This window comes from Brachycentrus maculatus, unplaced genomic scaffold, assembly GCF_059751285.1.
Source record: "Brachycentrus maculatus isolate JH-2025_06_01 unplaced genomic scaffold, ASM5975128v1 h1tg000024l, whole genome shotgun sequence".
Lineage (NCBI taxonomy): Eukaryota > Metazoa > Arthropoda > Insecta > Trichoptera > Brachycentridae > Brachycentrus > Brachycentrus maculatus.
Window position 1 is genome coordinate 722,382 of NW_028280778.1, and position 27,967 is coordinate 750,348.

At 32.6% G+C, this 27,967-nt stretch overlaps 2 protein-coding genes across 7 annotated transcripts in view; one reads left to right on the forward strand and one right to left on the reverse strand.

Annotated features, from left to right (window-relative positions):
* Nucleotides 1–1,336: 1,336 nt before the first annotated feature.
* LOC148313058 (nucleolar pre-ribosomal-associated protein 1) lies at nucleotides 1,337–9,775 on the reverse strand. Its single transcript, XM_088268750.1, has 3 exons — nucleotides 9,395–9,775; nucleotides 3,082–7,858; nucleotides 1,337–2,452 (listed from the first exon to the last, which is right to left on the reverse strand). Exons 1-3 carry the CDS (start codon nucleotides 9,585–9,587, stop codon nucleotides 1,408–1,410), a joined length of 6,015 nt encoding a protein of 2,004 aa, XP_088124876.1. The 5' UTR covers nucleotides 9,588–9,775; the 3' UTR covers nucleotides 1,337–1,407.
* A 3,263-nt stretch (nucleotides 9,776–13,038) lies between these two features.
* Nucleotides 13,039–27,967, forward strand: part of LOC148313059 (long-chain-fatty-acid--CoA ligase 6) — a 105,954-nt gene continuing 91,025 nt past the window's right edge. The window contains exons 1-2 of one of the 6 annotated variants that reach the window (XM_088268786.1): nucleotides 13,039–13,111; nucleotides 14,799–14,962. In XM_088268786.1, coding sequence (XP_088124912.1) covers nucleotides 14,923–14,962 — 40 coding nt within the window. In that variant the 5' untranslated portion in view covers nucleotides 13,039–13,111; nucleotides 14,799–14,922. Of the gene's footprint in view, nucleotides 13,208–13,337; nucleotides 13,353–13,592; nucleotides 13,611–14,765; nucleotides 14,963–20,810; nucleotides 20,868–27,967 lie in introns of those variants that run through there. The other 5 variants (XM_088268762.1, XM_088268770.1, XM_088268793.1 and 2 more) reach the window with 5 other exon arrangements.

Here is a 27,967-nt window from a genome sequence, read left to right on the forward strand (position 1 = left end):
GTACATTTCAGGGGCTGCAAACAATGATTTTATGGGACAAGGTTTTTTTTCCTACACTCTCTGTTAACACATTGTATGCGGGAAACGCTTAAAAGCGTCTTTTACATACTGTTGATAGAGAGCGGGAGACGCTTAAAAGTGTTCTATTTGTTTACCTTTGGTATAGTGCGAGAGACGCCACAAAAAATTGTACAGATGAGAATTGGGTTTGCGGTTACTTGTGATTAGTATACTAAGGGTCGGGCGGCAGACTGTCCGAGTATAATTAGGATCAGGGTTGATGAAAAACTGCCTGACAACAATGTGTTAAATAATAACTGTTTCTCTTGGCCGTCTATCGTCAAACGTAATCAGAAGTGCAAGTACAGTGCAACTAATGCATCTCTATACACAATTATGTTATAAATGACAAATGGCAACATCTGTGGTTTAATAAGGAGTGCAGGAAAAGGAACCATGTGGCATAAAATTATGGTTTTCAACACCCGTCTTATTGTTTATATTATGTATATTATATAACAACCAGTCTGACGATTTTGGTAACAATAAAACCCGGTCACTGGTCACATAAATAAAAGTGAAAGAAACATTATATGTACTACTTATTTTTTTTTATAAAAACAAATAATTTTGCCTAAGAATATTTTTTTCATCTCCTTTCAGCACCTAATGCTGAAGTGTTGTGTGTAATCATCTTATAAAGGCAAAGTCAGGGTATGAATCCTGTGCCTCAGGCACCAATCCAGGATAATATAAAATAAAGATTAACCTGGGGACCTCCGGCACAGTAGCCAAATGCACTAACACACAGACTTGTAATATTTTTTATTCATTAAATTCTTACTGCTGGGTTAATAAATTAAAAAAATATTTTTGGGCAGCTCTTATATAATGTACGATTCTACTTGTTCTTCCTGGCTTCATCCCAACTTATCGTCTGTGTCCTCAGGTATGTATAATTCTAATGGTGAATTTTATTAAAGCGAAGTTTCTTTGTAATTAAATTGTCCAGATTTTGGATCAAGCTCCGTAAAACTTGGTATTTTGGTCACATAATGAGAGGTGAAAAGTATGCCATCCTACAACTGGTCATAAAAGGGAAGATTGAGGGTCGCAGAGGGGTTGGAAGAAGGCAGCTTTCCTGGCTTCGGAACATTCCAGAGTGGACCGGGATGAGAGGTGTGGAGGAGGTGTTCGTGCTCCCCAGGACAGACAAGGTTGCTCCCAAGTGATCGTCAACGTCGGGGGGATCCGGCAGGACACAGGAGGAAGATTTTGGATTGCCTAATCAAGGTAATTTTCAAGAAATATGGAGAAAAATAATGTGCGAAACATATTATAACAAAACATTGTGTTTATTAAAAAATGTATCCTATAAACAATTTCAAAAGAAGAACAAAGTAAAATTTATGAAATCCAAGTCATCACAATTTCGTGCAAATATTTTACAACAAGAAATTTGTCTTCAGACTCATAATCTGAAATATCTAATACAGTATTTGAACTTATTAATATATTTACGTTAGAAGTTTCAACTGCAGATGTTAATATTGATGAAACTTTCTTAAGCTTAAAAAGCGAATCACATTCTTTTAAAAGTGTTAGAATTTGATACTTACTTATATTGTTAATAGAACCTTTTGAAATTTTACGAAAAACATTCAAATACATTTTAATATCGGGCAATGAAGCTCCGGATAATTTTGGTAACAATTCCAAAAGTAAACATAAGAATGAACATTGAAGGTTGCTGCCGATTTTGAAACATTCATCGGTGATTATGTCATTAATTTCTCTACAATTCACATCCGCAATTTTGGGTACATTGGACAAATGCTCGCAAGCTAAACTCATCCAAAAATTAGATATTAGTTGAATTGCCATCGATATCAAGCTTTTGTTTTCACAATGGATGTTTTTCAATGAACAATTTAACCAGGCAAACAAACCATATCCATCGGACAATATTTTAGCAGCTTTTGGAATACAAATTGTAGAATTTATAACTTCCAGAATCAACAGCTTTTGTTTTATATCTGAAAGATTACTGGAGTAGAAATCAAGAATAATTTTAAAGGTAACACTCTTCAAAAGAACCGTAACGTCTGAAAATGTCTTAGTCCCGTCTCTCAGAATTTTTAGCATCCATGTCCTTCTTTCCATAAATTGAATGTCTGAATTATGAAAGAGGTCTAAAAGATCTGGAACAACTGCAAAATTGATGTACTGTTTGGATATGATAAAACTATTGATAGGTTTAAACAAGGGATCCAGGGGGTTAGTCATAATCAGAGCTGATCTTGCTAGGTAAATTGCTCCAACAGTTGGTAGTCTAGGTACACTCATTCCAGAAAGTAACTGATCTTTTTCTGAAGTTGGTAATGCAGAATCCAGGCTATTTTTTAATGTATCTATGAACTGAGACCACAATATTTTATCATTTCTGTAATACCTGTAATAATAAGAAAAAACAACATTAGTTATTCATACTATTTACATTTGGATAAACTTAATAAAGGGGTATTTGAAAGAACCCAGTGATGGTATTCATAAAAATATTATATGTATATTAAAAAAACGCCTCGATAAATAATAAAGTTAACAATTCCAAAAAGTAGAGACAAAACAAATTGTACGCTATTTGCATTTGAGAAAATATTTGCTTGTGTATAGGAGCAAATTTGTCCGCCTCCGTAGTGTAATGGTCAGCACGCTCGGCTACCGTTCTGGAGGTCCCGGGTTCGATTCCCAAGGGGGGTAAAATAAATATAAGTGATTTTTTCACTGTAATATTTATTCAATATTACCATGGACTGGTACCTGAAGCGGAGGGCTGATCACATTTCCTTCATGTGTAAACGATCAAGATAACACTGCGTTAATATGACACCATTGGGTGCACATGCCCTATGCACCATTGGGGTGCGGATAAGGGTTTTATTATTATTATTATTTATAGGAGCAAAAATAGTGAAGGAAATGTATTCAAATTTTCAGTTATTGTTAACAAAATTAAAGAATGTACTATGTTCACAAAAGCTAATAAATAAGATAAGAAAAAAAAACATAAAATTATCTTACATTTCAGATTCCAGGAGGGCATAAAACCTTTGCAGTATATTCAAAGCAACTGCCCGCATTGAGGGACAACTGGAGGAGAGAGCGATCAGAGGAATAGCGAGTACTCCACAACGGACTATCCGGTGGCACGACACAGCGGATCCAGGAGTAACAATGAAATTCAACAATGGCATCAAAAACGCCGGATCATATACTTCTCCCTCAGATACAGGGTTATTCATCAGTGAGTTTTCAGACTTTAATAAATCAGACAGGACAAATCGAAATTGTTTAAATTTAATTTCATCAGAAAATTTACTTATCTTCTCAGCATTTCCCATAGATCCTTTTTTAGATTTCTTCCTTAAACTATATTCTATGATATCATCAGTTGCTGTAGACTTTTCTTCCTTTGATATGCTGAACAAATAATCCATTCCACTGAGTAAATCCTCTTCCACGTTTAGTTCCATATGTGCAGGATAGTATCTTACAGTTTTCTCTATCATTTCTTTATCCAATAAATTTAAAATATGATTAGCAGTGGGATTACTCCATAAAGATGATTTTGTCTGTTTACTCCTTACGGCATAATGATTAGCAGCAATATCTCCCCACAAATAGGGTTGATATTCAGTCATGGCTTGTCCATTCCTTTCGTAAAACCGAAGTAAAGCTAGAATATATCTATCGCATAAGTTCAAGGATCCGTGATAAGCGCTCAAATACACAGTAATGTGAGCTGATTTCAATATTTCTTTATTTTTTGTAACCATAGAAAACAGCAACTTCACTAGTTGTGTTTTAACATTTAAGTATCGACTACTCAACATGATATTAAGAAATTCAGAGTGAGAGGATGTCATTTCAAATAACGTTAAAATGTCTTTATCATCATTTGGATAAATTAAACTGATAAAGGATGGAACAATGCTGAATAAAGCAGTTTCGTTAAAACCTGCCTCAGCTTTCTCCGCAGTTTCCTTAGTGTCAGTTTGTAAATAGTATTTTAAAATAGACTTAAAGAAATTCAACCATATAGCATTGTCCTTCACAACTGAAAACATGTCTGAACTATTGCCGGTTCGGTAAACTAAGAGAACGTTTTTTAAACAATTGTAAATCCTTTCAAGTTTCTTTATCTCCGGACTATCTCTCTTCAAAGCGATATTCGCCAAATGAAGAATAGATAACACATAATTATTAGAAAGAAGATTAACCTCACAATTACTTTGCGCTTTAAAAAACATTGCCTCTAATATATTTATATGAAAAACTTCAACCGAATCATATTTTTGCGCTTTCTTGAAAAAAACTTCACATTCCGTCTTATCCATACATAGATTTATTAATTTCACTATTAGATCTGAATTATCAACATAAATTTGAGATGCTTTGTGAGGTTTTTCAAGCACTTTCTGTATGTTTGACTTATAATAGTTATAAATTGTAAATATTACATCATGCTCAGAATGAAATTTATGGTGACTGAATGCCGCTCTAGTAAGGGGAAGGACTAATTCTCGTTTTTCTAAAATATCATTCTTGATAACATTTTTACAAAATCTAGGAAGCAGATTCTCGTTTAATTTTAGCAAGACACTGGCTATTTTAGAAGTGGACTTACTAACGTGTTTTACAGAAAAAATTGCTTCGAAAGTAGTCGGCGGAATCGATAGAACTGTTTCTGGATTAGACACGAGGTAATTATAAAATGATTCCTCAAAATCTGTAATATTTATAACCACATCTAGCTCGAGTGTTATCTTAGAATATAATAAAGCTATTCCTCGAATGAGTTTGTTTGGAAACAGAACTTCATTTTTAATAAACTGATTTATAATATGACATAAAACATGCACCCACGAAGAAGCTTCATTTTCATCAGAAACCATGTGCGTCACATTCATCTTTAATATTTCCGTTATAATCAAAGTGGCATCACTTAAATCGAGATTGATAGTCGATAATATTTCAGAAATATTTTGTAAATGTGGGCCTCTTACATTTTTTGACGATTTTTTTAAATGAGTCATCAGAGCTAAAAATATTTTATGCTTATAAGGTCTCAATAAAGAATTTAACATAGCCATTTCCATATTATTTTCCGTGCAAAATTTAACAAAGTTTAATATAAAATCAGACAAATATTTATCAGATGCATGTTCACTTTTTTTTAAGGGGGAAAATGTTTTAAGCAGAATTTTATGCGAAAGACAATTTCCAACCATACGTCTCAATACTCTAGAAGAACGATTGCTTTTTTCTTGACATTTTAGAAAAATATATCTTAATGCCTTAATTGCATTCAACATCTTGCATTCACTGAGGACATCCAACTCACTTTGTCGTGTTACATAAAACAATATCATATTAAACCAAGAGAATATCTCAGATTCCCTTTCTGATAAGCAATATCCATTAAGATTTTCAAAATTAAAGGATTCTACAGCATTTACATCCTCATCAGCCTCGGTGTTGAAAACTGCATCAAGATTAATTTCATTTTCAGATATAAGAGCTTTACTTAATTTATGTATAACGGAAACTTTATCTATGAAGTTTTTATCCAAACTGACAGGTTCAGATTTCCAGCTCATAATATACGTTTGAACGGAAGCATCAATTGAGTAATTTTCTAAAATATGCCAAAGATCTTCAGCCGTATCTTGGTAATGCAAAAGATTTGTAGTAAAAAGGTTAGTCAGCAAACAAAAACTCTTAGTTTTGTTAGATTTTAAATGCTCTAACAAACCAATCACAAAATGAGTCAAAAAGGTTTTTTCAAAAACAATATTTTCTCCCATCGATTGGCCTTTACAAATTTGCAAATTAGAAACCAACATATCAAAGTGTTTAATTAAACCGTCGCTATTCTCTTCTTCCGCATTGGAAACGAGATGGGAAACATACTTGTCCGAAAACAGATTAACATTTTCAACTACACCGACAATAGTCTTCGCTATCGACTGTCCATGTTTAGAACCCACAAAGTGAATGACTGATAGAAGCAAATCTATTTCAGATCTACTTTTTTCAAATATTCCTGTGGTTTCAAGAATACTATATAAAACATTTCTGGATATTCCAGAAACGTAAGAATCAGAACTAATAAATACTTCAAACATAGACTGGAGAATTTCTTTAAACAGTGGTTTATCCGGTGCAAAAGCAAATTTATCCGCACATAGCAAAAACATGGTAATTTTCAGTTTGAGCTCCCCTTTATCAGCTTCACATATAGATTCCATTTTGTCAAACAATCTTTTAGAATCCAGCATAGCGGATATTGGATCCAAAGAATTAGGTAACACCTCATTATATAACAACAATAGATCCAAAACGTTTATCAATAACCTACTTTGATTAGGCAATGGAATTGAAAAGGCATTGTTAGTTTCATCCAAATCGCTGTCGGGTTTAGATAAATTATCCAACATAGTATGCAGCACGGTTATTAAAACATCGGTTGAAGGAAAATGCTTCGGAAAAAATTCTTCTAATCTGCTTTTCAGAACTGGAAAAATATGATTTTTTTCTGCATCCAATAATAACAAGTAAGAGTTGACAGATGAAAGCATTACGTGTAAAAGGAGAATAATCTGATTTTTCACTGCATCTTCGCATGTATTCAAAACACTAGTAGAAATTTTTAAAATTGGTATTGGTAAATAAACATTACGAACAAAATTAGTAATTTGAACAGGATTCATGTCCCCAGTTCTGCTAATGATATGTTCAGCCGGCAAAGCTTTTAACAGATTCATCAAAAAAATTATAGTTTTATACCAAACTTCGGAATTTCTCGGTTCATAGACTTGCTCCACCAAACGAATAACAGGTCTATACAGGTCGGGACATTTGGAAACCATATTGATAATGAGAAGTCCGGCTTCCTTATTGTTCCACGGAGCTTCGAGTGATTCGAGAGCCTTCCACAAACACTGGTTAGTAGGGAGATCACTCGTCCCGAGACTTTTATCGGTGAAATAAATACCGTACTTATGAGAAGTGCACAGCACTAACAAAAAGTTAAAAACGGCTTCTTCGACTTCTTTCTTGGTGTTAGATTTTCCATCTTCGGACTTTTGAGTACTGTCATTCCAATTGAAGAGATTGAACAAAGATAAGATAATATTTTGGTTAAATGTTTTGATTTTGATTGTCTTCGATATGTTTAAGTTGTGGATGATATTTTTGCTGAATATATTCAAAACTGTGAGAACAGTTTCTGAATTATCTTTTATCATGCCTGAAAATATCAACGTGAGGAACCCTTGCTTGTCTAAGGCGGACTTTATGAGTGAAGTGTTTCCTTCCTGTAAGAATGCCAATACAAACTGAATGAAGGTAATTCTGACATCGTCTTTATCTTTTCCTTGTACGTTTTTAACCAAATGCATCAAAGTTTTGGGTTGTAGGGACAACTGATTCAATACAGTAAACCCTAGTTCGGGACTTAGCGCTACAATAGCGCCGAGTAATTTCAAAGTAATCTTCTGCTGTTTCGAGTTAGATTTTTCACTGAGCATGAAGTCTATCGTGGAAACATGCGAGTTGAGGAAATAGCGGCATGTTTCTTCTGCGGCTTGAAACAAATGGGGGGTTGCAGATTGAATTTTCGTTAGAAGTAAATGGAGAATAGTAAAAACAGGAGTAACGACTGCGGGATTCTTTTTATTCTGGTCATTCAGCAATTTTAATATTTCATTTGCATTTCCCCCATTTTCTAAATACAGACCCATAAAATCAGTTACACTGCTCTGTCGAGTACAAACTTCAATAAACTGCGTCAAACCTAGAAGAAGATAAACGTACTTTGTTAGTATAAAATATTAACACGCTAAGGACGGGTGTTTTTTACGCCCGCATACTGTTGGCTATGGGTTTGATAATTATGTACATATTATTAAGACCTTAGCAAAGAGATTGGTACATAATATAATAATAATAAATAATAAAACCCTTATCCGCACCCCAATGGTGCATAGGGCACTGTGTCATATAAACACAGTGTTATCTTGATCGTTGATACATGAAGGAAAGGTGATCAGCCCTCCGCTTCAGGTACCAGTCCATGGTAATTTTGAATAAATATTACAGTGAAAAAATCACTTATATTTATTTTACCCCCCTTGGGAATCGAACCCGGTACCTCCAGAATGGTAGCCGAGCGTGCTGACCATTACACTACGGAGGCGGACATAATATAGTAACCTTAAATATTTAATTCCTTCTTTTCTGACTTTGAAAAGAGGCCGGCACATAAGGTAAAAATACCTTTCCCGTCCAAAGTGTGTTAAATAACTATGTACTGTAATGGCCCTGCCATTTCTCATTCGCACTTTTATTGTCCTTTTCAGAAAGTCGAGGGACTCGTCATTTGCTTGCAATATGTTGTCCGGCCTTTGGTTCGAGATGCGTTCCCATGGCCATAAATCGGTACAGCATTTTATGATTCTCTACCCTAAAGCAAGAGGGTTTTTAACATAGTCTAATTTGGTATTTCGTGAGAGTCGGGTGTAACATAACTTAACAGAGCTGTTTGGAAGCACATGAGTATTGACTGCCGTATTGTTGTTTTTAAATAAACAAATATATAAATAGTCGATACCGTGTTTAATTAATACTCGCTTCAGTCCAACCTGCCTCCTGACAAAAAGGGGACTAAAGTGTCCTGTTCAGTGTGGACGTCATCGAGTGCTCGCGTACGCTGATCACAAAGCGTCTTCGTAGCACGAGCAAGCGACCGTCCATAACATTACAGTACATACAAAATAAAATATACATAAAGTAGCACAAGTACGTGATCTGGAAATAAAAGAAAATGCGGAAAAGCTATTTGATAATAATTGGTATACCACTGTTCAAATTGAAAGCTGGTTAAGGCAGTATTACCATTTAGATTGTAAATATAAGAAAGCAAAGAAATTAGTAACTTTACATTGTAAGCTGGTGCGATGTAAGATTAGGTTCAACCGCCAATGAGTGAAATGAAGATAGCCACAATTGAAAAATTTTCATGAGAAATGAATTTGCAATGCCACAAATTTAGCCCTGGATAGCAGCTACTTTTTTATCAAAAACATCCTAGCCTAAGTCACAATTTCACAAAAATTAAAAAACTTTTTTTTAAACAGAACTCCATTTGTCCCGCCCAATGGCAAATAATTAATTATTTAAATAAATAAAAAATTAAACATTGACCTAGCCAGGAGACAAACCTGGGACCTCATACAAAGTTACTGAATATAGCAACCACAATACTACAGAAGTAGACAAGAGCGGGCTCGAAGTTGAGGATAAATTAAATCACATGGAATATTGTACTTACTGACTAATTGAGCGGGTTTCATATTCAACTGTTTACGAAAATATTTTACATCAAAGTCGGTGGCCTTTTGTGATTTAATTTGGGCACTATTATCGGTCACATTTTCTTCGAGGCTTTGTTTCTGCACTTTAGTTTTGGGCTTTTTACTTCCATCTTCAGCAGAACGTTTCCGTTTATTCTTCATTATGACCATTTTATGAGCTGCGACAGTTAAAAACAGGAGCGCAGTATCAACCTCGCGTGCACAAACACTAATTACAAAACAAGTAACACGTTTTCATTTAATAATATACATTACAATAAGTGTTATAGCTTGACATGTGACAACTTATTGACAATCTCAACACGAGGAACACACATTTATATAAACATAACCTCAATAACAAACGTCAAATGAAAGTTTAGAGGCTTAGAGATGGGAATCGCAGGTTCTTTGAAGTCACGATGAATCAAATCACGTTCTGAACAGGTATTAAAAATCACAGGTTGTTGAAATAGCCAATTGATATTACACATGTGACTACTAATATTTAACCATGAAAATATGGAATTTTACAATTTCATAAATTTGTGTCTAAATGGAGATTGTTTCAGTCGTTATACCGTGTGCTATAAAAAATTCTGACTTTTCGAAGCGCATCACATCTATCGGTTTACAAAAACAATTTGAATGGGAATATTTATTTTTTCTAAATAAAAAAAACGAAGTTGGTTCAAGAAAAAATGGTCTGTAATTTTATGAGGTTTATTAAAGGATTTTTTCAAAAAGTTAACAGCACGCAATGGTAGTGGTTCTTTTTATCATACATTGTATCTTCGAATGCAAAGATAAACGTTAATTGACATACTTTGTTTGCATTTCTAATAAAAATTAAATCTATTTCAAATAAAAATATTATTTTTTTTGTAAAATATATTTACCCTCCATCGAAAAAAAGAGAATAATTAAATACAAGGTTCAGACCCTTAAATCTATGCGATTTATCTATATCTTCATAAATCGTACCCGACTATAAATAGATCTACATTCATCTGCCCAACTCTAAAATATTTTCAATGTTGCTATTGTATTATAAAAAATTATAGGTAAATACTGACACAATTAAAATTTATAAAGGTAGGCACTTAAGCAGCTAGTACACTTGAGTTTTCTGTGGGCGTTTTTCACTTTTAGAATTCAGGTCCATTAATTCCATTGACCGCGGTTTATTTTTCGCTTTTAGAATAAAATACCATCTCCTTGGTAAACACGTATAGTTTTTGTATGAAATTCAGGCATTCGGAATTTCCACAGAGGAAAACGTCGAAGATATTATAGGGAAAGCATAAATTCAATTCAATTCAATTCAATTCAATTTATTCAATAATTAATATATACATTACAAACTAACATTTAAGGCGTATACATTAAAAAAAAAAAAACAAATAAAAAATTACGCAAGAAGACTCTTGTTAAATGTGTAGAAGAATCTCGCTTCGGAAAACTCCTTCGGACACATGGAACAGATCAATATCCAATGTGATATTGTTCAACATAGCGGTAGCCCTTCCTACAGGCATAACCATCGGCAGGTTGGTCCTGTGTATAGGAATGTGAAACAATCTATGCCGACGCTGTCTTAGGTAACTATCGGGAACATACAGACCAATACTCTGGATAATTTCAGGATTATCGATCATACCGCGCAACAATCGATAAAAATGCGTAATCAAATACACATTCCTTCTAGTCTCTAAACTATTGTAGCCAAGCATACCCTGGAGAAACTGGGTCGGGTAGAGCCAAGGATAATAGCCGTACTCTCTCATGTAGAGATACCTCAAAAACTTCTTTTGGACTTTCTCTACCATAAGAGAGTACTTAAAAACTATGTATGTGGGTGTAAAACTAAATAACTATCACGATTCTGTGGGGGTTTATTCCTTCTACATTCATACAACTTTTTATACATGCTCTCTGATTATTTCGGCTCATCTTATTTAAGAAATTTTGGATACACATCTAAAAAGTTTTTAACTATTTGCTTCAGGAAAAAAATTTAATAAAACTTAAAAACACAATAAAGTGATGAAATGAGGTAAGTAAAAAAACTCAAGTTGTTAATTACTTCATTGCCTCCGTTACAAAATGACAAATTATAAATAAGTAAAACGTTGCGAGGAAAACGTGGCAAGATCAAGTATTTCAAATAAATAATAGGTCAGGTCAAGAGTCGGAATAGTCGGCGAGCTTGTATAAGGAGATAAATGAATGTGGAAGAGGTGAAGATTGTTTGCAAAGACAGAGTGGTGTGGCGTTTTATTCTCACTGCTTACCCCTGCACAAAGTTGTGTAAAGGCTAGTTATTTAGATATTTCCCTTACATTGGTTCAAACGTTTTTAAAATACATTAGCGTAATTTTTGATGAAAAGCAATATGTTCCATACATTTGTGGATATTGTAGAATAAAAACAATCCATGCTCCAATTTAAAACTTTTATGAGAATAAAAAATTGTTTGAACTTTTTGTTTTAATGTGCCACTATAATTATATTAAGTTCGTGAAATTCTATATAAAGTCCCGATAGACACAACTCGTGACCCCACATAGATAATAATATTTAAAAATTCGTAAATTCCAGTATTGGCATATCAAAAGAAATTGAGTGACTGAGTAATATTAATTCAGCCGGTGTTTTTACCAAAGTTACCCAACTAGTAATATTGAGAATTTTTTATCTCTGTATTTTTATTTGCATTTTCTCCATTTCCATTTGAATACGTACCAAGAACACCTAATTATATTTAGTATAGGCACCTAATGCTGACTGTAGGCCGAACGCAACATCAAATGAGAGTATGTAGTGATGTCAGGAGTTCCACTAAAGAACACCAAAGAGTTTGTCTACTTCGGGAGCAAAATAACATGGGACGGTCGGTCTAAGAGCGAGGTCGACAGCCGTATACATCAGGCTAGGCTTGCATTTAATAAAAGGTCGAAAATAATAGAGCAAATAATATAGACCTAAAACTGAGAATACCCCTCATAAAGACCTATGTATGGAGTGTCTTGATGTACGGCTGCGAGACATGGTGCCTATCCAAAAGGGATAAGCGGAGACTAGAGGCTTTTGAGATGTAGTCCTATAGAAGACTTTTAAGATTTTCCTGGAGAGACCACATCACGAATGAAAAAGTTCTTCAAGGAATCAAAGGAGGAAGGCACCTACCTACTCAGGACCTTATCCAAAAGGCGTGCAAGATGGATCGGCCATGTATACGTCAAGAAGGTCTCTTGCATGCCATAATGGAGGGTATGACCGAGGGGACAAACTCTAGGGGACACCCACGCCGAGAGTACCTGGAGGACCTGTTGGCGGACGTGCGCTGCTCATCATATGCACATTTCAAAAGAGCCATACAAGACGGAAGAATGGAAGAGAAGAACAGAAGAAATTGCTGCAAACCAATCCCAGGATTGAAACCAGAGACAGAGAGAGGCACTTAATTATTTATTTTTTCTGTGTTAAGTACTTTTAGGTTTTGAGAAATCTTTTATAATTATTCAGTTCAGAATAGTTCTTATTTTTATGCTCATAAGTATTATTTTACCATGACATATGATACAAGATAAAGGATTATTTAGTAAATTGTTCTAGCACTCAACATGCGCAAAATCGTTTGACAGAAGACAGGCGAGTTCGATAAACTTGTGTAAACTACGGAAAACTATAATGTATGTTGCGACGCGTGGCGTATTTAAACTTAAAAATAAATAACCATTAAATGACGGCTGTACTGCATAGTCACATTATTTATTGCGAATGAATAGGTTTTTATATTTTACTATACACGTATGACATGTTTTAGTACCAGTTCAGTATTTTGAGATTAGAGTTAGTCGTAATAAAAATATGAATATGAAGTAGTTGTAGCATAAAAATGTTATATATTTTTTGTTATTTAGAATGCATTTCGTACGTAACAATACAAATGTTTTATTTTTCTCTTGATAGTTCTGTAATCTCACTTATGTTTTTTTTTATAAACGTTGGGTAGTATAAAATATAGGATAGTGTCAAAATATTTAAATATTTGTTGAATAAGAAACGGATTATGAATTACTTCATGACCAGTTCACATTTTCTGGGAATAAGGAATTTGTGGATGACTATTTTGAGGTTATGTTACCGGTAATAAATCGATAGTGCTTGTGTCAAGTTATGTGTCACGCGGTACTACAATTTATTCATTAGATCCGATTCGCTATTTTTTATTGCGTATCGCTTAGGATTGTCAAATTCGTAGATTCATTAACATATAAAATGGAATTTACAGATGTTCGTTTTATTTATGTCATTTTGACATAATTTAGTCAATGTGTTGTGATTAGTAGTCATATCCTTGTGAAATACAGGTTGTGACTTAATTTAAAAGGTATTTTTATCCATTGAATTTGATTAAAGGCACGTTTTGGCTTATTCTGAATTAAAAATGCTCAAAAAATTGCACAAACTTCGCTATATAGCTACCAATGCAAACACATAAATATGTATATTTTTCAAAATGATTTTCTACTATAAAGTAAATGGCAGTATCTCTTTTTATTTTTTTATGTGTTTCAGTTAACTCATTCCGATACTCTGTATGTGGTCATGGTTTTGATTCTCAACTGGCAGAATGAACACTTTGTATATTTTCACTTTCAATTTTTTTTTAGTTCAACATTAGCTGTTTTTAATAGCTCGAGCTAAAGAATACACACATGTTCTACTAAAGCACAAGTCTGAAATACCTTGAAGCAGTTTGGGCCATTGATTCAAGCTGTCATCTTCCAGTTTCAATACTTAAATCTCATTCCACACTCGTTGAAGTTTCAAGCGGTCATAAGCGGTGATCGGAAAGATGATTTGTATTAAAATTGCAAAGCGCCCAACTAACCAACCAAAAAGCGAAATGGCAGATGTTTGAAGCAGTTGATCTTGACTGGTTCAAGCTGCAAGTGTATTCTGGCATTAAGACTTGCTTTCATAATGTGAAACAAACATGGTGTTGACAAAAATCAGTGCATTTCATAAGTGAGGATGATGAACTGAGAGATAAGATAATGTTAATCGTTGTTTCCCTATAGTATAATTTTAACTTAAAATTTATAGGATATAGTTTTAAGCTCATACGAAATCTGCCTTAATCCTTCAAATAATCAAATCTTATATAGTGCGTAGATCGAATTTGTAATAAGCATTTTTCGTATTTTGTAGTTTGCTCAGGTGAGTAATCCATATAGAAAACGAAGTGCCAATAAATAAATGGTATTTTCCTAATGCGTACATATAAAAAGTATTTATGTTTTTTTTGTATGTAAACTAAAAGTGTTTTTTTTCACATAGTTTTATCAACAACAAAAAATTACGTTATTTTAGGAATAAATTAACGCTTACATAAAAATGTCGAGTCTGTGATAAGTGCTACTTTATTAAAATAATATAAAAGATCACAAGTAAACAAAGTTTTAATCATAACAGTTTTGTGAAGTAACCTCTAGTCATGAATTCTTCTTCTTCGTCCAGTATCTTTAGCAAATGTGGTGAGTGTACAAATTCATATTATTAATAAATATCTGTAGGTTTGTAATATAACGATCGCTCCGAGCTAAAAGGGCATGTGTAACTACAGTGAAATCTCTATCTATCGTTTTTAAAGGGACCTATTGAAATTAACTATGAATGCGGGAAAACAATGAAAGCGGGATTAAGAAGTTTATACACAAAGAGATGCTATCGAGTGAAGATACCGTCCTCCTAATCTGAATAACCAATAGTAGGTTCAAATTCTAAGAGGAATACAACGTTTAGATTTAAATAAATGTATTTATTTAAAAAAAAATACAAAGTTGAACAGAACCTAAAAAATATTAAAGTTTATTGTTTATTTTAAATAATCTGTGATCGACATTTGTATTTTTTTACTGTTTTATTTCTGTAAGTCAACAGTTTATTTTCATCTTTGCAAATATTTTTTTTTTGGCATTGAATGTGCGTAGAAGAAAGTTTTCATTCTTTCAAAGAGTGTGCATGCTTCTTAAAATAAAGTTCAGGCAGCGGCTCCTCTTCATCAATATCGACCTCTCCTGCTGTATCCGTCAACCTTGCGTCACATAGGCTTTCGATAGTTTCTATCCCACGATTTGGAATATTGCCATCGAATGAAACAAAATTGAAGAAAATGTAAAAAAAACAGCCAAAATATATCAAATATGCAGCGTAATTCAAACGATGAATGCGGTAAAATGGTGATAGAAAAACGAGCGATGAAATCTATTTTTGTGTGAAATGCATTCGGGGTAGAAGAAATAAACGACACACCCGGGAAAACGATTATTTGAGGAACAATAGATAGAGGTTTCACTGTACTTGGTAATTTCCAGGAGACGGTTCAAAGTGCTATAGCTGTTAAATCGACGTGCCCTACGTAAAGTGCTCTAACTAAATTTTTGTCAATTTTGAGATATTTGGTGTACATTATCTACAAACATAAATAAACAAAAAAAATTTATAAAATAAACTACGCCTTGTTTTCAGGAGTATAAGACGCTATCTACATCGAATGTTCGAAATGAACTGAACTCCTAAAACGCTAATTACTTAATTTTGACAAAGCATAAAGTTTTAAAACGATTAAATACATTATTTGATCGTGTTTTTAATGTATAATACTAGTTGAAATTATATATAATAATGTATAATTTCAGAGAAAACCGTTAATTAATAAAAAAATATATATGTTTAAAAAATCTTCCAAGCTCTCTCCTGTAAAGTAACAGAGTTGCTGATAGAGTACTTTACGTAGGGGCCGTCGAAATGGTCATGTACATAACATATGCTGAGACTTCATTCCATCGAATTATTGTAAACTAATATGGTAACATGACTACTTAACAATGTTTTGGCACTTTAAATGCGCCTTGGGAAAACTAGCCATTTTCTCTCGAGCCCTTTTGGCTTGGAACGACTTATATTAAACATTACCATTAACTTGATAATTTTGTGAAAATAAATTTAAGAGTTTAATTAGTAAAGAATTGGACGTATTCCATGACTTTTGTTTGACAAAAAATAATTACAGTTATTTGTATTCTTTTTCATTTCTATTTTATTTTATTTTTTATTTATGGTTTACTTAATAACTACTATTTTTCTATTTCTATGAATTAGTGGTATTAACCAAGTAAAACTTAAATTTTAAATGGATAGATATTACTACAAAGCGACTGCCGAATCAATTAATGATATTACTCTTATTTTCTTCTTCATCTTCAAACCCTTATCTGCACCCGATGGTGCATAGAGCACTGCATCATATAAACGCAGTATTATCTTGATCGTTAACATAACAAAGAAATGTGATCAGCCCTGTGCTTCATGTACCAGTCCAGGGTAATAATGAATAAATATTTAACTGAAAAATCACTTATATTTATTTGACCCCCATTCCCTGAGACTCGAACCTGGGACTTCCAGTACGGTAGCCGAGCATGTTGACCATTGCACCACAGAAGCGGGCTTTATTTTTTTAATTAATCTCTAATATTTTAAAACATTAATAAGTATATGCTTTTTCCTTATTTATTATTGTATTTTCTGAATAATTCTACCCAGAATGTCAATTCTTGTAATCACATTACGGTAAATAATTTTCAAATGAAACGGGAAAGTCAATTACCGATCAATAAACTCAATGTTACTGTCTTTTTTTTTTAATGTTTAAATTTTAATATTTTATTGTTCGACTGTTTACTTTGCTGTATGTTTTGTACTTTACTGGAATACTTTTTTTATTCTACTTCTTTTGTTTATTTGTTTTAATTTAAATATTTTATTAATATAATCTTTAATGTACTTTTTTACATTCTCACCTCCTTTTTTAATTTTCTCATTTCTCATGCTATATTACATGACTATTATATTCTATTTGTGCGATACTTACAAATGAGAAAATAATACAAGTGTTTTACAAGACATGTTGACAAACTTATGTAATCTAAGTATCAATCAGGCTTAAGTATACTGTTTCACTTAATGACGCCAGGTGACAACCGCCTCACTGCCAATTTGCTTGAATATCTTCAAATCCTGTCCTTGGTTAGTATAATTTAGCTTATTAAACGTATTTTTAACTATTTTATAATATTTTTAATTTGAACCTGGTAAATACCACTAGAAATGGAATTACAAGAAATAGTGGTATTAACCAAGTGATTATATAAAGAATGGATAGATACTACCACAGACTGCCGAATTAATATATTAAATTATTTTATTGATTAAGTATATCGCTCACTCTTTTCAAGAACGTCATAAATAAAAAAACTTGTTTTTTCAGGAGAACAACGTTTTTAAAGTTTAAAAATATAATACAATGCATTAAAAATAAATATCAAGCCACTTATTGACCTTTTTACTGTTTTACAGATCTTTTTAGATAAAACCTGAATGTTTTTTCTCCATTTGAAAAATATTAGGTATATTAAAAAAAATAATTAAACAATACCTTTTCTTCAAAATGCAAATACAACACTTTCTGCCCTGTAGCGGGTAAATATAAAGTTAAAAATATGCCGCTTTTGCTGGGATATAGTACATTTTCTGGGCATTCTGAAAATATGTACAACTGAAAATTGACGATTTTTGATTTATGATGTTCTTGAAAGGAGTGAGCGATATGCTTCATTTTATTTTTTACTATTTTAATTTTTTCATAAGCAAATTCAAAATGTTCCATTAACATGTTTAGATATTATTAATATCTCTTATATATATTTTATTTATACATATCAATCTGTTAACACACTTCGGACGGGAAAGGTATTCCTACCCGTTTGGTCGATTGATGCTTAAGGACGGGAAGGGTACATTTACCTTCTGCGCCGGCCTCATGTCAAAGGCAGGAAAGAAGGAATTATCTAATGTTTTAATGTGAATATTACATACCAATCTAAAGAGATTGGTATATTGGTATATTATATAATAAGGGTTAAGGTCTTAACTATATGTACATAATTATCAAATCCCATCGCCAGCTATTCGCAGGCGTACAAAATGTGTGTAAATGGCCCTCCTGAACATTTTACGTTTTGGTAGTTGGTCACTTTCTCCTGTACGACTACGATATGTTCTTATGGAAACCTTTCCAATTTAAATTTTTTTTCAAGGACCCAAAATTACATTTATTTTGGAATTAACACTTTGGAAATAAATAAATTATATCGGGCATGGAAAACAAAAAGGGTTTAAATTGAATAAATAAATAAATAAATATAAATATCATTTGCAACATTTTTGAGTGTGTCCAAATACTTGTTCACAAATCTGGATTATCACCACATTAGCAGTTATTTTTAACATCTCAACATAGATGAAGAAGAATATGAAAATCTGGGTATTTACAGGACTTATGACCTGTCATAGGCTGGTTAAGTGATCATATTACACACAATGCAATATTAACCAATTCTACCCATGATTGACAACCACACTACTCAAATTATCTGAACTCCTAAAAATATTGATCAATCTCGTGACACAGTACATATGAGCTGACAGCAGCCATCTATGTTGGATGGAAAAAGCTTTCATTTAGCAGAGACCCTTTTAATTATATGCAAAATCCGAACCCGGATTATTTTTACATACTGGGAAACGCCTGAAAACCTGATTTTTTATGTACTTATATTTAGATGTCAAAATGTAAAAATAACTCCCAAATGGAGAAAACCCAGATTTGTGAACAAGTATTTGGACACACTCAAAATGTCATGAATCAAGATATCTACACCTATTTATTTATTGATTTGGCGTTTAATTTGTAGAACTCCATTTAAATGTATGTATCAATTTTTAAATCAAACACAGATTTTTTGAGTCTACTAAGTTGTATTTTTATTAAAAATCACATCAAAATTAATATCGTGACAATTGTTTCGCCTAGTTATGGCATTTTCATACAAATATCCGTACAATCGTTTGAAAATGCCATGACAAGGCGAAACAATTGTTACAATATTAATTTTTATGTGTTTTTTTCACAATAAAATACAACTTAGTAGACTCAAAAAAATTGTGATTGATTTAAAAATTAATACTTAAATCAAGATATTTCATTTTTCACTCCTTAATCTATAATTTTACGAAATTTATTTCAATTCAATTCAATTTCAATTCAATTCAATGTATTCAATAAAAAAATAATAAATACATAGCAAACAATATTCAAGGCGTATATATTAAAAGTAAGCAATAAGACTTAAAGGTGTAGAAGAATCCCGCTTCGGAAAACTCCTTGGGACACATGGAACAGATCAATATCCAATGTGATATTGTTCAACATAGCGGTAGCTTTTCCTACAGGCATAACCATCGGCAGGTTGGTCCTGTGTATAGGAATGTGAAACAATCTATGCCGACGCTGTCTTAGGTAACTATCAGGAACATACAGACCAATGCTCTGGATAATTTCAGGATTATCGATCATACCGCGCAACAATAGATAAAAATGCGTAATCAAATACACATTCCTTCTTATTATTTTTTGACATCTCATCAAAGATGAAGAAGAATATGGAAGTCTGGGCATTTACGGGGCTTACGACCGTCATAGGCTGGTTTAAGTGATCACTTTACACACGTGTAACATTCACCAATTCTACCCATTATTGACAACCACACTACTCAAATTCTTGGAAGTTCTATATATATGAACCAATTTAGAAACTTTGTTCTTGAATCACTAGAACTTCACTAGAGATATCTATTGGTGAGATGTAAAGAAGCTTTTTTATTAAGCAGAAACTCTTATATTAGTATGTGAGATCCGAATCCTGGATTATAATCACACACATGAGAAACGCCAGAAAATACCATTTTCATTTTTATTATTAAGCTTATAATTTGACCAGATAATTTATTTACAACATTTTGAGTGTGTCCAAATACTTGTTCACAAAATCTGGATTATCTCCAATTACAGGAGTTATTTTCATATTATTTTTTGACATCTCATCAAAGATGAAGAAGAATATGGAAGTCTGGGCATTTACGGGGCTTACGACCGTCATAGGCTGGTTTAAGTGATCACTTTACACACGTGTAACATTCACCTATTCACATTCCTTCTAGTCTCTGTGATTATTCTGTGATTACTTTTATTTCGGCAATGAAAGATCGATTTATGATTCACGCCATTTTTATTATAAAGCCACATAATCGTGTAAGTAGGTACATCATGGACTCGTATTATGTACACGTTTTATGTACGCTGTTTGTTATTTATCATTGGCATGATAGTAGAATCGTATTCGTATAATTTAACGATATCTAAATGTTGAAATTAATGTTAGTCAGTATTGTTTTCGCCCGTTCGGTGTACAGAACGCATTAACGTTTACCATTTTGAACTTTGATTGCCTTTTGCAATGATTTCGGTGAAAAAAATTGGTACGTACATTTTTGTTAGTGTTGATTCGTAGCGGTAAGATCATTCAGAATTGTTAGGGACATCCACTCAGGGTTGAATTACAGTAGCTACCTATGTACCTCTATACTCTATATACTGCTACTATGGTAAGTACAGCAGAATCTCTATAATCGACGTCGAAAATTTTCCTACTGTTCGGACTAGTGGAGCATTCAGATTACAGTAAAGAGAGTCTGTAATATTTTAATCAAATAAAAAAATAAAATTGTGAAATTTAAAAGAAAAGTTTCTTTTGAAGAAAGCAAATATTTTAGGTGTTCGAGATTTATTTAATGACAGGTAAAAAGATTTATCTCGCAATTTACGTAAGATCTCTGGCCTGTGCCTGTGAATATCCACTTGGTCGACCGTTTTTAACCTGTCTCGGAGTATGGCCGTACATGTACGACCGATATAAAACATGATTTGTGACATGATTTATATCAAAACATGTTTACTAGTGTGTGAATAATATTCTTATTCAAGAAGATATGTTGAAAATATCGCATTGACTATCATATAAAAATACAAAAAATAAAAATAGCAACAAAAAAAACTCACTCCCCAGATACCGTTTTATCCGCTGAAACTCTCTCCCGGACAGTTTAAGGAGCGCGAAAGGGATGAGTGGGCGTTCGGATTACAGAGGTGTTCGGATCAGCTGGGGTTCGGATTGTAGAGGTCCTGCTGTACTATAACCATCGTGCCATTTTTTCTTATTGGTAGATGGAGAGGATGGAACGTCACATACGTCTGTATAGAAGATATCCTACTTCTCTCAACTTTTGTGCATTAGTGCGTTGACTCAGGTTAAAAGAATCAATTTCACGTTGAATTGTCGATGCATACGGTACACAATACTTTCCAACGAAGCTATGTAAATACAAAATTCATTTTAATGCTCTTTTTATAAATATTTATGTTAATTTTTTGTATGTTTATACATTGTACGGAATTAATTTTTTATACGAATAAAATCTTAAATATTTATTATCGTAAAAACTTTTAATTCCCTTACCGATTCGCCGAATGCTCTAAAATACATATACATACGTATACATATCTCGTTTTATTAACAAGTGAGGTACGTATATTTTTCGTAATGCGTCATGTCTCGTATCACCTTGATACATAAAATATGCACTTCATACGTTTTCTATCAATATGAAATCCCATTTTATGTATTGAATACAAGTTTTATTATAACAATGACTAATGAATGTAGAATAATATTTGGCAAATTGCTCACAAATTCCACGTTTTTCATCTAAAAAAATATATATTATTTTATCTTTCGTTAATCGAGTTCTGTCTGTAAGGAAGAAAAAAATATTTTTATAAAAACAGATATTTTTAAAAATATGATCCATCACAAATATAATGATTGCCGGCTGATTTCTTTTTAATTGATTTTTCGCTCCAATTCTCATTTTTATTTTTGATACTATCAAAACTATTACAATGGATGGTTTTTACTAGTTTGTGAGTTGTTATAAGTAATGTTTGTTTGTATTATTGTACAAATGACCGATTTTGAATTTGCGGTTGTACATAATAATATCATCGTCACGCAAATCGCTCACTCCTTTCAAGAACGTCATAAATAAAAAAAACTCGATTTTTCAGGAGATCGTTTTTAAAGTTTAAAAATATAATACATTGTATTAAAAATAAATATCAAGCCAGTTATTGAACTTTTTACTGTGCAACAGATCTTTTTAGGTAAAACTTGAAGGTTTTTTCTCCATTTGAAAAATATTTAATAAGTATATTTAAAAAAAATAATTAAACAATACCATTTCTTCAAAATGCAAAAACAACAGTTTCTGCCCTGTAGCGGGTAAATATTAAGTTAAAAATATGCCGCTTTTGCTGGGATTTAGTTCATTTTCTGGGCATTCCGAAAACATGCACAACTGAAAATTGACGATTTTTTATTTATGACGTTCTTGAAAGGAGTGAGCGAAATGTCGAAGTCACGTATCTGCGTTTTCCAGTTTTGATGAATAAAGTCTTATTCTTATTCTTCTTGGTGTAGACCTGTTTTTAAGAGGGATTAGCCTGCTGCGATGTTAATTCTCAACTATCAATCCATCTCTTTGGTGGTCTGCCCGGTAGTCATCTACCTTGGGGTTTGCCATGCAGTGCGATGTGGGGAACTCGGAATGGTTCCATTCGTTGTCTTTTTCGTTGTCTTTTCCACCTAACGACGTCTTAGATCTCGCATATTTCTCATATCCTTGTGTTCCTTATTCTATCTCGTAGACTCTTGCCAGATGATGAAAATGTGATTTTTTTCTGAAATTATATATTTAACTAATCTATGAAGCTAGTTTGAGTAACATCGTAATTATTTATAATACCACTTCTATACTTTGCCAATTTAACAATACCATTATTTAGGCGATGTTTTATACATATTGCTCATCTGGTGCAACAATGGCGTAATTATACTTTTAAAAATACATATTACAGGAGATGCCATTTAGACGTTGTAGCAACAGAAATGGCACCATTTTACTCAATTCTACAATGACACTCGCGCCATCTCGCAGCATTTTTCCTGTCTATATTTCTCCCGATGTAAATAGTCTTTCCGCATATTTTGACATATCGCTCACTCCTTTCAAGAACGTCATAAATCAAAAATCGTCAATTTTGAGTTGTGCATGTTTTCGTAATTCCCAAAAAATTACTATATCCCAGCAAAAGCGGCATATTTTTAACATAATATTTACCCGCTACAGGGCAGAAAGTGTTGTTATTGCATTTTGAAGAAAAGATTGTTTAATTATTTTTTTAAATAAATTAAATATTTTTCAAATGTAGAAAAAACCTTCAGGTTTAACCTAAAAAGATCTGTTGCACAGTAAAATGTTTAATAAGTGTCTTGATATTTCTTTTTAATACATTGTATTATATTTTTAACATTAAAAACGTTCTCCTGAAAAATCTAGTTTTTTTGATTTATGACGTTCTTGAAAGGAGTGAGCGATATTTAACTTGTTTTTTTTTTTAAGTGTTATTACATCATTGTTGCTCCAAATGAGCGATATGTGTTTTTCCGGGATGATTTTTTTGTTGTTGTCTATACCTACCTGTATATCGGGTCCCGTCTTCAGCTTTTCAAAATCATTGTTTCTGACTCGACAACCCTGCGTATGAATATTATATCAAATATAAAGTCACAAATGATTGCCCCTTAAAATAGCATCCACTACCAAGTTTATCTATATTTATCATGACATTGTTAAGACCAGAGTCTACGCTCTGTAGCCCGCCGTCATAAAATAAAATAATAATTAAATGTTGTCTAATTTATTATATTACGTTAGCCTCCACGGTGTGGTGGTTTTTACGACTGAGTATTTTATCCATCTTTTTCGTGGGTTACAATCTGTGTGATGCTGGTTTGACAGTCTTCATCCTGCACTATCCTTCGCTCGTCTCATCAACTCGGCGTATCCGCTACAACGCATGTTGGAGATAATTTGGTCCATGTAAGTTAAGCGGGGTCATCCTCTGTAGTTTGTATCTTCGCACATGCTTTCCGCAATCGTGAGAAACAGGCCTGAGTGTCTTATATTATGCCCTATCCATTTGACCTATCAGTTGATTTAATTTTTTTATTGCCCTATCAGTACGATTTAAGACTCCCCAGCCCTGCTGAATACCTCGTTGTTCCCTATATGTTCTGACTAACGAATCCCCAACAAACGTCTGTAGTTTATGTATTAATTTTAAATCAAACACAGATTTTTTGAGTCTACTAAGTTGTATTTTATTAACAAAAACACATAAAAAATTATATTGTGACAGTTGTTTCGCCTTGTTAGGGCATTATCAAACGAATGTGAAGATCAAATGGACTACGGTCCTTATGTAGCTATACAATTCTAAGTGACAGTTTTAACACGTGCAGCAATAATTTATGGGAGACAACAGTAGCTAATGGGGGATGTTAATAAAATAAAACTTAGTAGACTCAAAAAATCTGTGTTTGATTTAAAATTAATACATAAATTAAAATGGAGTTCTACATATTAAACGCCAAATCAATAAATAAACGTCTGTAGCACCACATCTCAAAAGCCTCTAGCTGACCCCGTTGTTTCTGCCCGATAGTCCACGTTTCGCTTCCATAAAATATTAAAAATGTCGATTAAAAGCATAAAAAAACGCAGTGTATATAATTACCTACATATATTTTTTAGAGTTTTATGTCCTCTATTAATATTAACAAAAAAACGTATTTTTTGGACACGTAACTATTATAAACTGTGGCGTGTAAATCTCCCCTCTTAAAGCATGTGTTCAAATAATATATTCGGCCTTTAGCTATTTATCCTTGTAGAATAACATACGCGGATGAATTTTAAATCTACATAGTTACCATTAACTACACTATCTATGGTATATTATTTTTGTAAATAGGTTTTGTTATCTATTATCAACGGTTTATAATACAATATATTATCCTGCGCCTTAATTAAAAATAGCTCAGTTAAAGTAGCTACTAAAACCAAAATACAACTTGTGATAATTTTTTTTTAAATGCATTCATTGACTTACTTTATTCTAGGTACGTCAACTTGGCATGAGACATCCATCGTCATTATATGGAAGAAAATGGCATTTTCTGAGTCTGAGCATTCCAGGGTTTGTGGCCTGGCATTTGGCTGGCTTAAATTATTACTTTATACATTTGTGTGACGTTCACCATTCATTACACAAGTGTTCAAAGTGATCACTTACGCCAGCCAAATGCCAGGTTGCTAACTCTGGGATGCTCAGACTTCCATCTTCTTCAATATAAATACGATAGATTTTTCATCTCAATTTGAGACACCTATAATATTGACATATCATCCGTGTATTCATAATACAGTGTCTCATAGAATCAATAATAATAAATTGTTGACATTATTTTAATTTAATTTAGTGATTTTAGTTTCGGAAATGCAAGATATGTTTATAATCGTAAATCGTCGATTGATAAAACATATGTTATATCCTATTATGTTTACAACATTTTAAGTGTGTCCAAATACTTGTTCACAAAATCTGGATTATCTCCAATTACAGGAGTTTTTTTAATATTATTTTTTCACAAATATTTGTCAAAAATAATATGAAAATAACTCCTGTAATTCGAGATAATCCAGATTTTGAGAACAAGTATTTGGACACACTCAAAATATTGTAAATAAATTATCTGGTCAAATTATAAGCTTAAATAATAAAAATGAAAATGATATTTTCTGGCGTTTCTCATGTGTGTGATTATAACCCAGGATTCGAACCTCAGATCCTAATAAAAGAGTTTCTGCTCAATGAAAAGCTTCTTTTCATCTCACCTATAGATGTCTCTAGTGAAGTTCTAGTGATTCAAGAATAATGTTTCAAAATTGGTTCATATAATTATACTTATAGAACTTCCAAGAATTTGAGTAGTGTGGTTGTCAATAATGGGTGGAATTGGTGAATGTTTCACGTGTGTAAAGTGATCACTTAAACCAGCCTATGACGGTCGTCAGCCCCGTAAATGCCCAGACTTCCATATTCAAAAAAAAATCCTATTATGTTAGCTAAATTATGTCAATGGAAGCAAATATAGATATATATCTCATTTAATCAATAAGCTATCAGTGAAGTGGAGGTATTAAATCTTTACGTGGAACAGTTCAATAATAACACTTTTGGAGATTGCCATGTTTGTCTCCAATGCTTTCGATAATTGATAAATAACATGGTCTTAATTAGTGTTAAACTTTGTACTTATTTCTATTATGATCGTTAATTTCATTACATGATGTATTTGTATATATTTCGTTTTCTTATCACTGTGGCCTACTATTTGACTATGCGATTTGTTTGCCAGTGGAAAATAACCTTTTATTACAAACTATATATAATGCACGCGTATCTGTATCTCAGATAACAGCTTTGTATTTATTATCATTATCATTAAAAATCGCAAGACAACACGGAATGACTTGAAAATAAACACAGCTACCGTCAACCTTTATTTTATAAAACTTTTCGTATTTTTATATCGTGAATTATATTTTTCCACCAACATTTGGGTCTCAGTGATTACTGCAACTGGACACAATTCAAATTTTGCACTGAAAAATAGGAACATATTATTTCTGTACTTTTTGACTCGTAAAATTAACAAAAAAGTGTTTTGAGATGGTTTGGGCATGTGAATCGAATGAGTGAAAAAAGAACGGTTAAACAAATTATGAGGCGAATGTGGTTGGTAATAGATGCAGAGGAAGACCGAGGAAAACTTGGCGTGATCGAGTATTTTTAATATTTAGGCTTTGTCAGGTCAGGTGTCGAAATTATCGGCGGATAAGTACCTATGTATGAGGAGACGCATGAATGTGGAAGATTCGAAATTGTTTGCAACGACAGATTTGTATGGCGTTCTATTTTCTCTGCTTACTCCTGCGGGGAAGATACTTTATGATTAGTTAGTTAGCTAGTAAATATATGTGAGGTGATTTTTCACGAAAACGGCGATTTTTTTATGTGAAAGTTTTGTACTAATCTCATAATTTATTTGTTTATTTTCGAAATTTCGTCAAGTTAACATTAACCCTGCTTCTATTTTAGTGTTGCCAAAATAATTTCATAAATAGTTGACCTTCTTTCAGTTCTGTGTTATAATATACACAGAATATGTAACGGAAATACCTTTGTCGCACTTTTATTTAAAGCGACAGCTGCATCAGAAAAATAACTTTTAAACGGTTAAATTAAATATTATTTAATTAATATAATAAAAAAATCATTAAAAAGGAACGGTTTTTCTATAAGCATAACGATTTATTTCAACAAACTGTTTGAAATTTTCTTTCTCAACCAGTTTGCTTCGAATGCTGTCGTGTTAGTTCATGATTTATTCGCCAGATGGGACGCCTGTAGTCTTTTTGTAACGTTCATTTCAGAGCTTTTAGTTACGCAATGCATAGAAAATAATTAAAAGCTCTCACACTTTTACAATAATTATTTTAAAGTCCAAAATAAATCATACGATTTATAATTTCCTAAAAAGTATGTCGATTACTTA

Coding starts and splice junctions, on each gene's coding strand:
- LOC148313058 (XM_088268750.1), bottom strand. CDS start 9,587: ATGGTCATAATGAAGAATAAACGGAAACGTTCTGCTGAAGATGGAAGT. Junction 7,859..9,394: donor GAAACCCGCTCAATTAGTCA/GTAAGTACAATA, acceptor ATCTTCTTCTAG/GTTTGACGCAGTTTATTGAA. Junction 2,453..3,081: donor GCCCTCCTGGAATCTGAAAT/GTAAGATAATTT, acceptor TTATTATTACAG/GTATTACAGAAATGATAAAA.